The following is a 16,577-nucleotide window of genomic DNA, read 5'->3' as shown; positions in this document are numbered from 1 at the left end:
TTTTTAAAATTAGAAAAACGCAGTTTAGTATCAGTTGCTTGTTATAGTTCACCTCGGGCACGTGTTGAAACACTTCTTCAATTTCTTTCAAGGTGGAAAAGCAAGTCGCCTTTTCTTAATTAGACAGGACATTGGAATCAGAAGAATTTAGAAAAGTTAAGACAAAAATCACAAAGTGTACTAAAAGTGTTTGACATAAGAAAGATCTTAGTTATGTTATTAACTATTTTTACTCAACATCATCATTTTAACTTAATCAAAGGAACCTTATACATATACGAAATACTATTATAAACATAGTCATGTGGATCTAGCTTATAGCAGGTTGGCTTCTATATAACTTTGCGTATATACCATCCCTGGCTAATAATTGCTGATGGCTACCCTGTTCGGTTATTTTTCCATTCAGTAAAACGCAGATCAAATCTGCGTTATGGATTGTGGTTAACCTATGAGCAACGACAATGCATGTTCTTCCTTTACAAGCTGTATCCAAAGCTGATTGAACGATCTGTTATAAGAACAAAACTTGGGGTATTAGTTTGATTGGAACCTTGACATGGATTCTAAATTTACTGACCTTTTCACTTTGTAAATCCAATGCAGAAGTAGCTTCATCGAGCAACAAGATCTGTGGATTTCGAACCAAAGCTCTTGCAATGGCAATTCTTTGTTTCTGGCCTCCTGACAGCTGAGTTCCTTTTGCTCCGAGTTTCGTTTCAAATCCGTTTGGCAGCGCCACTATAAACGAATGTGCATTTGCAAGTTTTGCAGCTTCAATAATCTCATCCATTGGAACTTCTCGGTAATTGTCTCCATAGGCTATGTTCTCAGCAATGGTCTTCTCAAATAGAACAGGTTCCTGAGAAACGATACCCAATCGACGACGAAGTGTTGGCAGTGCTAAATCCTGTTCGATATCCTGGCCATCTATGCACTTAAAATGTAGAATATTGAATTATTTTTCCAAACGTAACGTTTTAGTCTTACGATTTGTCCTCTCTCAGAGTCGTAGTATCTCAGCAAAAGTTGAATGCAAGTTGATTTGCCACAACCAGATGCTCCTACAAGTGCAACGGTCTTTCCCTGTAAGATCTCCAAATTTAGCCCGTTCAAAACTTGCACATCTGGGCGAGTTGGGTAACGGAAAGAAACGTTATTGTACGTTACTCCTTTTGAAGACTTTTCAATTTTTAAGTTGTTCTCGGAGAAGTGTGATGATCTAATTCGTGGCTTTCTATCCAATATTCTCAGAAGTCTGTGTCCAGAAATGAGGGCTGTTGTAAAGGATGGAGCAAAGGCAAGGGCAAGTGCCAAAATATAAAGGCCATACAGAAGTGATTCGGAAACTCTGAAATTAAATTTAAGTTGGTATAAATTCAGAAAATTCATATACATCAATCAAATATTACTTGATAATATTGTAATACAGTATCTTTCCTTCCGAACATAGAATTCCACCATATGTCAATGCTACGGCATATCCAAAGTACATAATAGCGAATCCACTTGAATTAACAACTCCTCTGAAACGAAGTCTCTTTTTGAGTAGTCGTATATATTTATCAACATCCTTGTTGTAGTCTTCTATCAATTGAGGTTCTCGACGAAGGCCAGCCACAGTGCGAATGTTGGCAATGGCTTCAGTTGCTATGCGACTCGTTTCTTCGAGAGTTCGTTTTTCATGAACAGCTGAACTTGCCATGTACCTAACAATCAAATCATTATAAGATTTACATTTGAAATTACAGAACGCAATATATGTGTTACCTTGCCTCATAAACCACTGATCCTACCATAAAGGGTGCTGTGCATAAGCAAGCCAACGCCATCTGCCAGGAGAAGTAAAAAGATAATGATATACAGCAAACGAAAGTCGCTGCTGCCTGAATCATTCCACTTAAAGGCTGTCCTATTGCACCCTGAACACTGGAAGCATCTCCCGACAACCTTGCAGAAAGAACTCCCACACTGTTTTCTTCTTCATCAAACCATCCGATCTCTTGGGCAAGAATAGCCTTAAATGTCAAAGATCTAAAAAATATATATATTATCTGAAAACAGTTCTTTGAACAATTTATTAACCGAACCTTAATTTCGTTGTAAGTCCAATGCCAGCCAAATTGAAGACGTATATTTGAGTGAAACAAATCGCTGCTACCAATAAGCCAACTCCCACGCAAATAAGAGACAGAACCGAAGTACGATGCATAACTACATCAGGATCACTCTCTCCCAATGCGGCGTAGAATTCTCCAAATATGTAGGCATAGGCTGGTTGAATGCAACCATACATCATGGCGAAAACAGTTCCCATAATTAACAAGCACCATTCCTTCCTGGCAATTTTTAGCAATCTCTTAAATGTCCTCACAAATTGTGTTTCTTCCTGCAAGTCACTGTTGCTATGAACACGCTTTGCAATAGTTGACGCATTTGATAAACGTTGTTTGTTCAGTTCGTTCTTTTCAAGATTGATACTCGTTTGATCGAAGGTAATGTCAAAAGGTTTTTCTACAATCAAAAAACGAACTCGGGCGTTAAAAATTATTGCCGTGCATCTTCATGTTTCACATATTTTACCTTTCTCCAAAATATCTTCTTCATTGACATCGTCATCGTTGTACTCATGGGCAGTTACCATGTTAAAATATCTTCCACGTAACTGCATCAGTTCTTCATGAGAACCATCTTCAACAGCTTGGCCCTCATGAATAAAAACAATTCTGTCAGCATCCCTGATGGCCGACAAACGATGGGACACAACAATTGTAGTGCGACCTTTGCTGGCAGCATTTAAAGCTTTCTGCACAAGTTTTTCAGAATTATAATCTAGAGCTGACGTAGCTTCGTCAAGGAGGAGAATTTTCGGGTTCTGAATGAGAGCGCGTGCGATTGCGATCCTCTGCTTCTGGCCACCTGATAATTGTACGCCCTTTTCACTGATCGAAGTATCGTAGCTCTAGAATTTGATAAAACGTATAAATAAGAATCATACTTCGGATTTAGTTTAGATTCTGGATTTTCAAGATTTTTATATTTATTATACTTACTAATGGCAATTCAATTATGAAGTCATGTGCTCCAGCAGCTCTAGCAGCAGATTCAATTTCTTTTTGTGTAGCATCTGGTTTCCCGTGTCTAATATTTTCTCCTAAAATAAAACCAAAGTTTCCATAGGGAATAACCATCCTACATTCATATGAACTTACCTATTGTGCCTTGGAATAAGACAGGTTCTTGGCCCACAACTGCAATATTTGAACGCAACCATGATATATTATATTTTCTTATATCGGTTGTATCTATGGTCACACTTCCAAAGACAGGATCATAAAATCGCTGTAAAAGTTGAATACAAGTCGATTTCCCACAACCCGAGTGACCTACAAAAGCTACAGTTTGTCCGGCTTGAACTTTAAGATTAAGTCCTCTCAAAACGATTACGTCCTCACGAGAGGGATATCTAAAGAAGACATCCTGAAATTCAATATCTCCCTTGAGTCCGTAATTAAAAATTTTCCCATCTGTAGACATTGGATCAATGGTTGTCGTTGAATCAATGACTTCGTAAATCGTCACAGCCGAACCCATTGCTGTAGTAAAGGCGTCTACGAACGGTGAGCACTTTGCAATGTTATCGGCTCCAACAAGAATTCCCAAAAAAGCCTGAAAAAGAAAGTTAATGAACAAGTGGACCTTATGTTTAAATGAAAACCTGGCGTACAATCATTAGAACTGCTGGTGTATATTCTGGATCAGGCTTGCCTCGATCACCTAAGACCAAAATAACTCCATAGTAAAATGACGGTGCAACTGCGAAGAACAACATTGATCTAATGACTGCATCCCCTATTCCGGTGAATACACCTTTTACTTTATTGGCCTTGTGAGCCGGGAGAAGAAGCTTATCAAATCGTTCAGATTCTTGTTTCTCGCCTCCAAAAGCAGTAACAGTCCTCACTGCCCCGATGATTTCTTCAGCCAAACTGCTAGCCACTACGTATGAGTCTTGCTCACGAATCGTGAGTTTGCTTTGATACTGCAAATTGGTTTAATAAGTTTATTGAACTAGAGACTGCATACAACTTACCTTTGCTACGACATAGTTTGTGACTAAAACCAAAGGAATATAAGCACTAACGGCTAGAGTCAGCTTCCAACCGTAGACAAATGAAAAAGTTATGACAATTACGACACCGATACTTAGGTTCGCAAAATGTCCCAATTTTTCGGATATTCCATCACGAATTTTCTCCAAATTACTAAAAAGTTATTAAGTGAATTGTTGTTGGTAACATATGGATTCGGAATGATTTTTGACTTTGTGTTCTGTAATCAGTCTGTAAGTCTTACTTACTCTGTAATTCGAACTGCAAAGTTTTGATTTGAAGAAGCATCATGCCATGCTATGTTCTTTCTTATTGTGGCCTTAAAAAATTCCCGTCTAATTCTTGAAGTGATTTTCAGGCCTACATGATTTAAAATATCAATTAAGATAACTCCAGAGAAGAACAGCACGATTGCAAGTATTGTCAAAATATATCCAAATGCCCAAGAATCATTTCTCAACTCGGCCATGTTTTCTTCTTTGGTTGCATTTGTTCTAAGAATTGATTGTTTTAAATAATATCGTGCTTTATACGGTGAAGACTTTATGACTTACAGTATTTTGCCACCACCAAATAAAGGCAATGAAATGGTTTTCGAAGAAGTTCCAAAGCCCATATTGCGATCCACAAACATTGCAACTAATTCACTGTAAGCAATTATACCGGAAGGATAGATTGCAGCCTTGATAATGGAGGAAATGAATGCAATAAATAATAGGAAGCAGTCGAAAGGCGTTGCATATCGGAATAGCTGAACAAAACTGACCGATTTACTATTGGTAGTGTCCTTTTCTGTGTTTTTGGAGCCCCTAGATTTTAAAAAGAAAGTAAAAGCAATTTTAGTGAAACACATTCTATATTCCTTTTGCAACGCTGCAGGGAGACATTCGTTTAGACTAAAAATAAAAGTTTTACAAAATATTACTAATAACATTCTATGTAACATAAGAATATTTTGATGTTTATATCTTTCCTCCTCAAAATACTTGGGTCTAATACCATTTTTAATCAGGTTTTTCAAATCTATAGTTTTTTTTTAAAATTGTCGCTTCGACAAATTTATATTAATTTGGTATAATGATTTGTATTATTAATGTTTTTGGCATTTTAGAATAACCAAAAGTCAGGAAAATTAATTTGTATTAAGATCAATTTGTTTTGCATTGCCATTTTGTTAAAAACTAAGTAAAATTGAGCAATTAAAATCCCTCACAATTTTTCACCATAATTTTTGGAGTAGTACATCCACGAAAATTTGATGACTTTTTTCTTAACATTTTTAAACATTCTAAAACCTTAGCACAAAAAAGTTCAGACTGTAAGTTATACCCATTTAACTAAGTACCCTGGGACCACTCTTGACATAAAAGTGCAGCTTTTTGTGTCAATAGAGAAAATATCTGAACTGATTTTCGGTGATTAGGTTTCATCGACTAAACTATAGTGCACTCTATTTCTGAATATTTTGTCCTACTTTTTTAGCAGTGCAGGTTGGTGAAAACTATTTAAATCTCCGAATGTTATTATTCCATTGTGTTTTGTTGAAAAATATTTAAATTTTTGTATGCACTTTATGTTTTTGATTTAAATTTTAATATTCAAACATAAAATAGAGCTCCATTTTGACGAAAGGCAATTTCTGGTTATTCAGTGTTTTTCAGTAAGTAAGTTAGTAAGTAGAATAGTAAAAATTACTTTTAGTAATATAGTTTGATTAACAGTAATTTAAAAGTTCGAATTGTTCAATTCGAAAAGTTTAAACAATCACTACAATTTCCTTTAAAAAGCTAAAGAATTAAAGGTTGGTAAATGACATTGATACACAAAAACAAAGCAACCCAAGCTTAAATGAAGTATTGCGATATTAATTAAAAATATAAGAAACATAATTCGTAAGCGATCACAAAAAAAATTGCGAAATCATTAAAAGCACGTGGTTTGTACACCCATAGATAAGAAATATTCGTGAATTTCGCAAATTTGGCGGCGCCGAATTGTGACGCAAATTTTAATTAAAACATATGGAGTATTTGCACCACCAAAGTTTGCGTCATCAAATTTAATTTTTTATTTCAATTACTTGAAAACTTACCATCTGAAGCTTGAAACAAGATTAAGAAAATTTGGTTGAGCTTTTGTGCCATTGAAAATAAAAAAAAAACGAAATATTTTCTTCAAAGTTCAAAATTATTCCCGAAATTAATTTAGATTTTAAGGAGTGTAGATTTAGATTCAAAATTTTAAGATCTAACTTCCATTCCTATATTTGGCAAGCTATTTTTTAAGTTATCTTAAGCGAAAAAATTGCATCAGAAGTCACAATATTAAGATAACTGATAGTACGGGCCTTGGGACCACTTATGTATAGCTAGGTCAGCTACAATATGACGGACTTGATAGCTTCAAATGTTGAGAAAAAATTCAATAATTAAATAAAATACTTTTCTTTCCAAAATGTCAATTTAACTAAACGGTGTTTCAAATGATGATGTTTATAGTAAATTATAAGGCCACACAAGAAATAGATCGATTTTTGTAGTGCGATGTTAATTCTAGAAACGTATTGGGTCAGATTTCAGAAAATTTAAGTTTGGGATAAATTTGAAGATCCTGTATAATGTCCTTCAAAAATGTTTTTCTATTTGAAATTTAAGTTGTTTTTTTATTACTGACGAAAAGGACACAATCGCACTTCGAACTTCGATTGAGATTTATTTTTTTACCGTACTTCCTTGTTTACCAACAAAAATCTTTTCCTTGATTTAATAAATTTACAGGAAAAGTTAACTGATTTAATTCAAAACTAACATCCATCGAACTCAAAACATTCTTTTTTAACTCAAGAAAAAATAAACTTTAAATTGCTGAGACAATATTTGTGTATGATTTCATCATCTTAATTCATTTCTTAAACATATGTATGGAGATACCGGATTGGATAACGAAATTTTAAAGTCTTGAGATTGAAAACTAATTCCGTAACTGAATATTTCAAAATTTATTAGTTTATTATGAAATAAAAGAGGAACACTCACATTTCTTCCAACTTTTGATAATGCACTTGTTAAACACACAATTGACAATGAAATAATAATAATAATCTTTTCACAAAACTAAGTATTTGATTATTTAATTGTATTACGGTATTCGTTATCTTTAAACTATTTCATAAGTTTAGCGTTTGAGGTGTAAGAACACTGAACAGTTTGGGATCTTAACAAGAACTGATATCATTTAAATTTTAAAGTTGAAAAATACTATGGACAATATTGTTTCAATTTCAAGACCTCAGGAAGACATTTTCCATATATAAATAAAGAGAATAAAGCTTGTCTACATATGTACTACGAGTACGTCAATTTATTAATTCGAAACTTAATTGTTTTTTATTGAAAATAGAGAGAAGAGAAATGTGAATGGCACGTTTTAGATCATTTTTCACGATGGTCCTATTGATGTACAGTACATAGCAAATTTATTATTGTTTCAATTGATTTTATTCACTAGTGTTAATTATTCTGCCACAATGCTGAATTTAGGTATGCTGAAATCTGAAACAATTTTTTGAATTTTTTTTTTTCAATTCTTGTGTGGGAGACTTTACAAGGAAAAAGAAGTATGGGTTGGGAGAAATGAGATACTAATTATTATTCATTCACCCTAACTGTTTAACCTTTATAATGGAACTATTTAGTGAAAATTAAACAATTTGCTCCAAAAATGCCCTCGAATATTGTTTTTTAAATTCAGTATAAATATGTATACACGAAATAATTTGTTTTGAATATCATTCGGCGTTCTGTAACATTTAACGTGATCAGTTAGAGGTTATTATTAATAAAATAGCCTCTAATTTCCACTAATTAAAATATAATATCAAACTTTAAAAACTGAGCTATACAAAATATTGTTGTAAAGCTTACTGCTAACTCGAAAGCGAGCGTAAGTTTAGTGACATTGCATTTTTCCGATTCCGGAAGTACATAACTTTGCTAAATATACACTAGGAAATAAGGGGAAACTACTTCAACTCCGGTGAAATGTGGTTTCACCTTCTAGAAGTGAAATAATCTTAGATCGAGCTTCGTAATAAATTATGCGCTACGTAAAATGTTTAGAAGTTACTATACTTTCTGATAGGTATTAAGTTAGTTGTTCTACTAGGCATTAAGAGTTAGCTACGTTCCGAGATAATTCAGAAATGATCTGTTGAAATAATTAAAAACTTTAAGAAAATATCACGACTTATAAAGATAAGGATTAGACATCCTTTAATAAGTATAAAAGTTATTAAAAAAGAGAAAAAAACCTGTTAAGTAAAAATTTCGCAGAATTCGCGTTTTGAAAATTGTGTTTTAGTATTCAAGCCAAAACTAATTAAAAAACAATATATTCGTTCTTAGGAACAACTATACAAATTTTAACATAATCCAAAGGCTTCCTTAAGGAAGATATCATTAAAAAAACATTTAGGGACTTTTGAAATTAATCGACTAAAATGTAACAATCAATGCAATCGTATCACAACTTTCGAGTAATTGATAAGTATACCAATTTGTCAAAATTGGTATCATTTCGTTTAAAAATCTTAAATTCATGGAAATGGTAAATTTCTAGACGAATCAAGTGTTTGAACACATTTCAAGTGGTTTTTGAACATATTTCAATACTCCAGTAAAATATTATCAATTTGACTTTAGGTTGAATATTTAAAAAAAAACATCGATTTAAATATTATATTTATTTTAATTTTCTTTTTTTCATACTTATGAATAGCAATATCATTTTTGTTTATAATTAGAAAAAAAATATACTTAAAAATAAATTGGACAGATTATTGTGATTTTTTTAAATAGCAAGAGAACTTTAAAGACATGATTTCTAGTCAGAGCTCGGTTGAGTCTTATGAAGTCTTGCATAAAGTCCATCTCTGGCGATAAGCTGGTGATGATTGCCTTGTTCAGCTACACGTCCATTTTGCAATACACAAATAAGATCTGCATTTTGAACTGTGGACAAACGATGTGCAATTACGATACATGTTCGTCCCGAACATGCCGTATCCAGAGCTTGTTGAACGACCTTTAAAATAAAGTCATAAAAGTTATTCTCAGATCATTAGTTTCTGATCAATAAATACAAATTATACCTTTTCACTTTGTAAGTCCAAAGCAGATGTTGCTTCATCAAGCAATAAAATCTTTGGATTTCTAACCAAAGCTCTAGCAATAGCTATTCTTTGTTTTTGTCCTCCGGATAATTGAGTCCCGCGGGAACCTAATCTAGTATCATAACCCATTGGCAGTGATATGATGAAAGAATGAGCATTGGCACTTTTGGCTGCTTCCATTATTTCAGCGATGGAAACATCCCGAGAATTATCTCCATAGGCAATATTTTCGGCTATTGTTCGTTCAAATAGGGATGGTTCTTGAGAAACTAAGCCCAACTTTGACCGGAGTGACTCCAATGATAGATCAGTCTTAATGTCATCTTGATCGATGTGCTAATAGAGAAAGAGAATCGTTAGAAGATTTTCTTCAACAACAAAAAAAACAGTAACTTACAATATTTCCATTATCTGGATCGTAATACCTCTGCAACAATTGAATACACGTTGATTTACCACATCCAGAATGCCCGACAAGAGCGACGGTCTTACCTTGCAGAACTTGCAGATTAATGCCATTCAAGATTTGTGCCTCTGATCTCGTTGGATATCTAAATTCCACATCTCGGTAGTGCACACCTTCGACTTGATTCAACTTGTTGAAATTCTTGCACTTATTTGTAAGGGAGCGGATTTTTGGTTTTCTATCAATAACTTGGAATATACGATGAGCTGAGACCAGGGCTGCTGTGAAAGCTGGGGCAAATGCAAGCGATTGAGCCAACATCATGGAACCGTACAGGAGTGTTTCCGAAACTCTGTCAAGAAAATGCTTTATAGAAGTTCTTTGCTTATTCACGACCTACTTACTTAATAATATCCTGGAATGGTATTGAACCTTCTGAAACAAGAACTCCACCATAGCACAACCCTACGGCATAGGCAAAAAACACAAATGCTTGTCCCGAGGAGTTAACAATACCTCGATATCTAAGTTTCTTTCTTATTTCTACCTCGACTTTCCTTATCTCTTCGTTATATTTTTCAATTAATTCCCCTTCTCGTCTTAAACCAGCTATTGTTCGGATATTAACAATGGCTTCTGTAGCAATGCGACTGGCTTCCTCAAGAATCTTTTTCTCACGAATCATTGCACTTGACATGGAACTACAAAGTAAAATATCATGATTGATGAGTTCAAAAGTCTTATATATGTATGTTCATTACCTGGCTTCATAAATCACTGATCCAATGATTATAGGACATGTGCAAATACATAAAAGGGCAAGCTTCCAGGAATAGTAGAACGCAATAGTTCCACTGCATAAAAAGTTAGAGAAAGCCTGAATTAATCCACTCAAAGGAAAACCAATAGCTCCCTGAACATTGGCAGCGTCACCTGCCAAACGAGCGGATAAAGCTCCAACACTATTCTTTTCTTCATCAAACCACCCAACTTCCTGCTGCATGATCGACTTGAATGACATCGACCTTTTTAAAAAATGATTAGCTAGTTAAGCCCGACTGATTTTTTCTAGTTTTACCTTATTCTTGTTGTTAACCAAACTCCAGCTAGATTGAAAAGGTAAGTTTGAAGGAAGGAAATAACCCCGGTAACAATGCCAATCACCAAACAGCAAATCGAGAGTATTGCAGTTCGGCTTCTAGCTTCATTTTCATCATTTTGTGAGAGAGCAGCGTAGAATTCTCCGAAGGCAATTGAAAAAGCAGGATATGTGAATCCATACAGCGTAGCCGAAATAATACCAAATATCAGATAGCCTAGCTCTGGTCGTGAGATTTTCAGAATTCTAATGAATGTCTTGACATATTGAGTCTTTTCATCTTTTTCTTCATCGTCATTCTTGGGGGATGTGAAGACAGGTCCTTCGAAGCTGACAACATCTTTTAGATTTTTTTCAAAATTATTCGCATTGAGTTCGTAAGACTTTTCATAGATTCCCAGAGATTTATCTAAAAGAATTGGCTTTATTTTGTTAGAAAGGGAGATATATTCTGAATAACTTACTTTTCTCTTCAATATCTTGATCATTTGATTCGATAGTTTGTAGATCACCTGCGTGGACCATGTTATAGTACATTCCCTTCAGTTTCATCAAATCATTGTGGGATCCTTCTTCGACAACTTTTCCTTGATCAAGGAAAAATATCCGATCTGCCGACTTAATAGCTGACAATCTATGAGAAACAACAATTGTTGTTCTTCCCTTGCTAGCTAGGTCCAAGGCTTCTTGAACAAGTCTTTCAGATTGATAGTCCAAAGCTGAAGTTGCTTCGTCGAGGAGGAGAATTTTTGGATTTTGAATGAGTGCCCGAGCAATAGCAATACGCTGCTTCTGGCCTCCTGATAACTGTGCACCTTTTTCTCCGATAAAAGTTTGATAGCTCTAAATTTCGAAGACAAAAAAAACACTTAATAAGTATTTTTGGGAGAGTTCAGGAGACAAATACTCACTTCTGGCAAATTCACAATAAAGTCATGAACACCGGCAGACTTGGCAGCGGCTTCGATTTCTTTCTGTGTTGCCGTTGATTTACCATGCATAATATTTTCCCTCACGGTTCCTTGAAATAGAACAGGCTCTTGTCCAACACAAGCAATATTCGATCTCAACCAGCTTATGTTGTATTTCTTGATATCCAACTCATCCAAAAGAACTTGTCCGAATACAGGATCATAGAACCTCTGCAGAAGTTGTATGCAAGTGGACTTTCCACAACCAGATGAACCAACAAGTGCAATGGTTTGACCTTCTTTCACTTTAAAATTCAAACCTCTATGAACGATGATATCTTGTCGCGAAGGATACCGGAAAAATACGTCCCGAAACTCTATTTCACCTCTAAGCCCATAGTTGAGAATTTTTCCATCTGTTGACATCGGATCGATATTTGATTTGGAATCAATGATTCCGAATATTTTTGTGGCACAACCTCTTGCCGTAGCAAAAGATTCGAGAAATGGTGAACTTCTAGCAATATTGTCAGCCCCCACAATTATTCCAAAGAATGCCTTGACAAATTAAAGTAACTTTTAAAAAAAGAATCCTCAAAAAAATGTCCTGCTCACAATCATAAGAATAGCTGGGGTATATTCCTTGTCCACCTTGTCTCGGTCAGCTAGAATAAGATTCACTCCATACCAGAAGGCCCCAGCACATGAAATAAAAAGCAGAGACTTCAGGACTCCATCACTGAATCCAGAGAATGCTCCTTTCTTTTGGCTAGCTTTTCGAGCGGGAATCAAGAAGTTATCGTATCGAGCGGATTCTTTCTTTTCCCCGGCAAACGAAACAACTGTTCGAATTGAACTAAGAATTTCTTCGACCAGATTTCCAGCACTTGAATAAGAATCTTGCTCTAAAGCTGTTAAACGGCTTTGATACTAAACAAAGTTTGATTAAATCGTCTGCAATTCATTGGAAAATTGCTTCAATATATTCACCTTAGTCACGAAATAGTTCATAACTATCACAATAGGAATGTAGACACTTACGGCCAGAGTTAACTTCCAGCCATATGCGAACGAAATAGCCACAGTTATGACGAAACTGATAATTAAATACAGGAAGTGGGCAACTTTTTCAGAAATTCCATCGCGGATCTTTTCAATATCACTTTAAATTATGAAAGTTATAAATTTTGTACTTCAGAAAAATCTCCAAAAACTCATCTTACTCTGTCATGTTTTGGGCAAAGTTCTGTTGAGTTACAGTATCATGCCAACTTATGTCTTGCCTCATGATTGCTCGAAAGAGTTTCATCCGCATACGAGTCACTTGTTTTAATGCAATTAAATTGAAAACATCAACTGAAAATATTCCCGACAGCAACAAGACAACGGAAGTGATGGTTAACAAGAGTCCATAGGAAATCGAATCATAGTACAGCTCCTTATTGTTCTCCTCTCGTGTAGCGTTTGTCCTAGAAACATCAATATTATTCAAGCCATGCGTCCTAAAAGTAAGCGAATGCCTTACAGTGTTTTCCCACCGCCTAAAAGAGGTAAAAAGTAAGTTGTTGAACTAGTCCCTGTAGCCAAAGTGCGGTCCACAAGCATCGCTGTAAATTCACTGTAAATTATAACAACTGCTGGAAGTGTCAAAGCTTTAATCGCTGACATCAAAATTCCAATAATAAGCAGGAATATTTCACAAGGAGTTGTGAATCGAAAAAGTCTAAAGAATCCAACCGGTGGTGTGGCCTCCACGGGTTCCTCCTCTTCACATTTTCCCGAAGAAGATTCTTCTCCCACGGATGACCTTAAATGAAATCAAAATCCATTATAAATTGGTTAATTAATTTTTGTGTTTCATCCTTGAATAAATTTTATAAATAAATAAATTCTAATTCAGGGTTCGGCAGACGGTGCGGCTGCGAAGTCAAAGATGCGTGTTCTTATTGAAAGATCGCTAGAAAAGTCAACAACAGCCGCAGTTAGGTCATTGGAGTCAATTGATAGTTTAATTTTCAATTAAAATTTAATATCTATTGCTATTTTTTTTGAGAATCTAAGATATATAAGCTTATTAATACAATTGAAAAAGTATGCGGATGCAAGTAAACAAAAATGCCCTTGAGATAATTTTGTTTTTGTGGTTCTAACCAACGTTCAACAAAATTAATAAACATAATTGGTATGAGTTCACATAAACTTTCATAAACGAAATATTTTTTTTTCAAACAAATACAAAATAAATTTCGAGCTTTTTTGTACTTAAAAAAACCTAAAAGAAGTAAAATAAAAGATCACTCCTTGGAAATTAAAAACCTTTCTACGTTGTTTTGAATAAAATGGTCTGTTTCATAAAATATTGATAGGTTTTTTTAGGGCTAATGAAGATATGCTTAGCATTGTCTTCAAAAAAGTTTTGAAAAGTCTAAAACGCCTTAAACAATTAATAAGACATTGAAGCGATTTCAAAAGATAATTTTAATAGTTTTAAATGAATTTGCATCAAAAAAAGGTCACTTAAAATTTTAGTAATGTTAGCTCACGAATTTCTAAAATGTCTTAATAGCTGTGTTCAACCTGCTGAAATGGACTGTAGTGTTCCTTTCTTCTGTTCATGTAGAAAACATTTGCACATTGACTAGCGTTCATTTAGCTGAATCATCTCGAATATTCTGTAATGGTAATTTCTTTTCCTGCTGATTCAGTGTTTTCCCAACACCAAATCAAATTTATATGAAAGTAAGTAGAAAATTATAAAGAAATATTAATCCAATAATTTGATAATTCTACTAAAATTGTATTTTAAATTATTCCTTTAATTTCAATTTTTGACGTATGACGTTTTTGCTTGAACTTGTTCTGACAATTTTCATAATCCTTTACTGCACTATATTTTTCTGGTTGAACAAGCCTAATAATGGCTTATTCTTCCCATTTAGGTTCGTTTGATTTTTTTTTTTTAAACTGTCAAAGTTTGAGCGTGTTTAGATCAACTCTTTCTTAAACGGTTATGCCTTAACATAAAGTTGTTAGAAATACTTCTCCAATATTTAGCAAAAAAAAAGAAACAAAAATAAAAATTAAATTTTAATTAAATAACAGTATATAAAAACCCCAACTAAGTCTAAGTAGAAATTATGACCTTTTAGAAAGATCTCGCTATTCGGAAAACCAGTATATAAATCTATCTATATTTTCGATTAAACAAGAATATTTTTCAAACATTTGATTTATTATAATTGTAAATATTGTAAAATCTGGTACGCTTAAACTTTTAATTTTTTCTGTACAAGTTTAATATTTTATTTCTTTAGATTCTTCAAATGAATGAATTGAGCCAAGTAATTAAAATTTCCCATTCTAATTAAACTATAAAACTCATTTTTGGTATTGGCAAGTAATTTTCTAAGTTTTAAACTGTAAAACATGTGTAAATATATTGTAAATAGTAACACTGAACATATTTGACAAGTATTAAGATTTTTCTTCAGTTTATTTCAAACGAATTTTTACTGTGCCCTTATGAAAATTTACTGGCTTAAAATTTTAAACGGTTTAACAAACATTAAGTCGCTAATTTAAATAATTTTAGCATCTTATCATCCTTTAAAGATTTAGTAAATGTCAAAACCACAACTTTTAGTAATTTTCTAAGTCCACATCCATATGATTTCCGAATTTTTGACATTTCAAAAGAGGAGGTTTGTTTGATTTGTCTTTTTTTCACGAACTGTCACTGGTAAGACGTGTTCATATGCACTGTTTTTAATAAAAGGGATTTCATATTTTAGCAATTAATAAAGAATATTAATTTTGAAATAATTAACTAAAACTGCTTAAAATGTAGACAGTTGCTAACAATGTTAAGCTATAAGTAATTGATTGTTTCAAATTTTGGACCACTCTTTTCATTTCATAATTTGAAAGAAAGCACCATACACAAATTCAAAAAATTGCTATGAACTTCTTTAGAGTAAGTTTTAGCACAACAGTTTCTTAGTTTTGATTTTCAAGTCATATATTCAAGTAATATTAATATTTAATATTTTTCTCACATTTTTGATTTGATTGATTTTGATTTGATTTAATAATCCTTGTTTAGGTCATGTAGACTCAGGTCTTCACACAATACCGAAGGATTTCCCAGTTCGAATCCGAATAGCTATCCGCTTTTTTCTATATTTTCAAGAGATCCAAATACATCAAGTATATCGCGAAGACTGAGAATATTTTAGATCTTCAATTTGCCTTAAATATGATCGATTTCACTTGTCACTCGATTGTTCCATTGGGAATTGATTTTGATATTTTCGCATGGGTTTGCCAATTGTCGCATCGGACAGAGCTTTAAGTATCTCAATGTAAAATTGTTCCTATATTCTCGTTCTGATGATGATGCTGAGTAGGTAGATATTAAGAGACGAATCTTAATAATTGAAATTAAAATTATTCATATTGGTCTATTATGGAAGGAATGTATCTTAATGCAGAGCTAGGTGCTAGAGAGCACATGTTAAGGAGTTCAGAGATCGTTGTTTTAGATTTTTATAGATGAATTTTATGGCGAGTGGTTGACGTTAAAGAAATGAGAGTTTTTTAATTAAATCATCTGATTTGTTTTTTCTTTTTACTCTGTTTTGAGTAAGAAGTGAGAAGAATATCTTGCGCAGTCGCTTTGTCTTTCGAGGTAACACTTCGTCGTTGAATTGATTGAAGAATCAAACTTTATACAGTTTCATCAATGAATTTGTTTTTAATTTGTGCTATCAGTAAAATTGTAAGTGCCTACATTTGTGGGGTACCTACATCTAAATTATTAATAGTTAAGTGGCTTCAAGTATACGTGTGCCGATCGCAAAGGAAAGAAGTACGACTTCTA

The 16,577-nt window shown here is 33.7% G+C and overlaps 2 protein-coding genes across 2 annotated transcripts; both read right to left on the bottom strand.

Annotated features, from left to right (window-relative positions):
- Positions 1-211: 211 nt before the first annotated feature.
- Positions 212-7,760, bottom strand: LOC129948326 (multidrug resistance protein homolog 65-like). The gene is made up of 14 exons (XM_056059284.1): positions 7,148-7,760; positions 4,667-4,921; positions 4,361-4,606; positions 4,094-4,265; positions 3,728-4,042; positions 3,213-3,669; positions 3,054-3,154; positions 2,584-2,962; positions 2,091-2,514; positions 1,771-2,034; positions 1,413-1,709; positions 991-1,351; positions 581-937; positions 212-511 (listed from the first exon to the last, which is right to left on the bottom strand). Coding segments are annotated over exons 1-14 (3,831 nt in total). The 5' UTR covers positions 7,150-7,760; the 3' UTR covers positions 212-310.
- Positions 7,761-8,834: 1,074 nt separating this feature from the next.
- On the bottom strand, positions 8,835-15,911 carry LOC129945848 (multidrug resistance protein homolog 65). Its single transcript, XM_056055781.1, has 13 exons — positions 15,754-15,911; positions 13,224-13,505; positions 12,922-13,167; positions 12,689-12,860; positions 12,314-12,628; positions 11,699-12,256; positions 11,252-11,630; positions 10,767-11,196; positions 10,450-10,713; positions 10,093-10,389; positions 9,680-10,040; positions 9,262-9,618; positions 8,835-9,194 (listed from the first exon to the last, which is right to left on the bottom strand). Coding segments are annotated over exons 1-13 (3,864 nt in total). The 5' UTR covers positions 15,756-15,911; the 3' UTR covers positions 8,835-8,993.
- Between the last annotated feature and the right edge of the window lie 666 nt (positions 15,912-16,577).

The sequence above is a fragment of the Eupeodes corollae genome, chromosome 2, assembly GCF_945859685.1.
Source record: "Eupeodes corollae chromosome 2, idEupCoro1.1, whole genome shotgun sequence".
NCBI lineage: Eukaryota > Metazoa > Arthropoda > Insecta > Diptera > Syrphidae > Eupeodes > Eupeodes corollae.
The sequence above is the reverse complement of the archived record's forward strand: the minus strand, read 5'-3'. Positions and strand labels throughout refer to the sequence as shown.

Bases quoted from the DNA above. Each gene is read 5' to 3' on its own strand.
- LOC129948326 (XM_056059284.1), bottom strand. The intron at 4,607-4,666 runs GTAAGTCATAAA...ATCAATTCTTAG, and splicing joins TTTGGTGGTGGCAAAATACT to AACAAATGCAACCAAAGAAG. The intron at 1,710-1,770 runs GTAACACATATA...TTTGATTGTTAG, and splicing joins TCAGTGGTTTATGAGGCAAG to GTACATGGCAAGTTCAGCTG.
- LOC129945848 (XM_056055781.1), bottom strand. The intron at 11,197-11,251 runs GTAAGTTATTCA...CAATTCTTTTAG, and splicing joins TCAAGATATTGAAGAGAAAA to ATAAATCTCTGGGAATCTAT. The intron at 9,619-9,679 runs GTAAGTTACTGT...TTTCTCTATTAG, and splicing joins ATCCAGATAATGGAAATATT to CACATCGATCAAGATGACAT.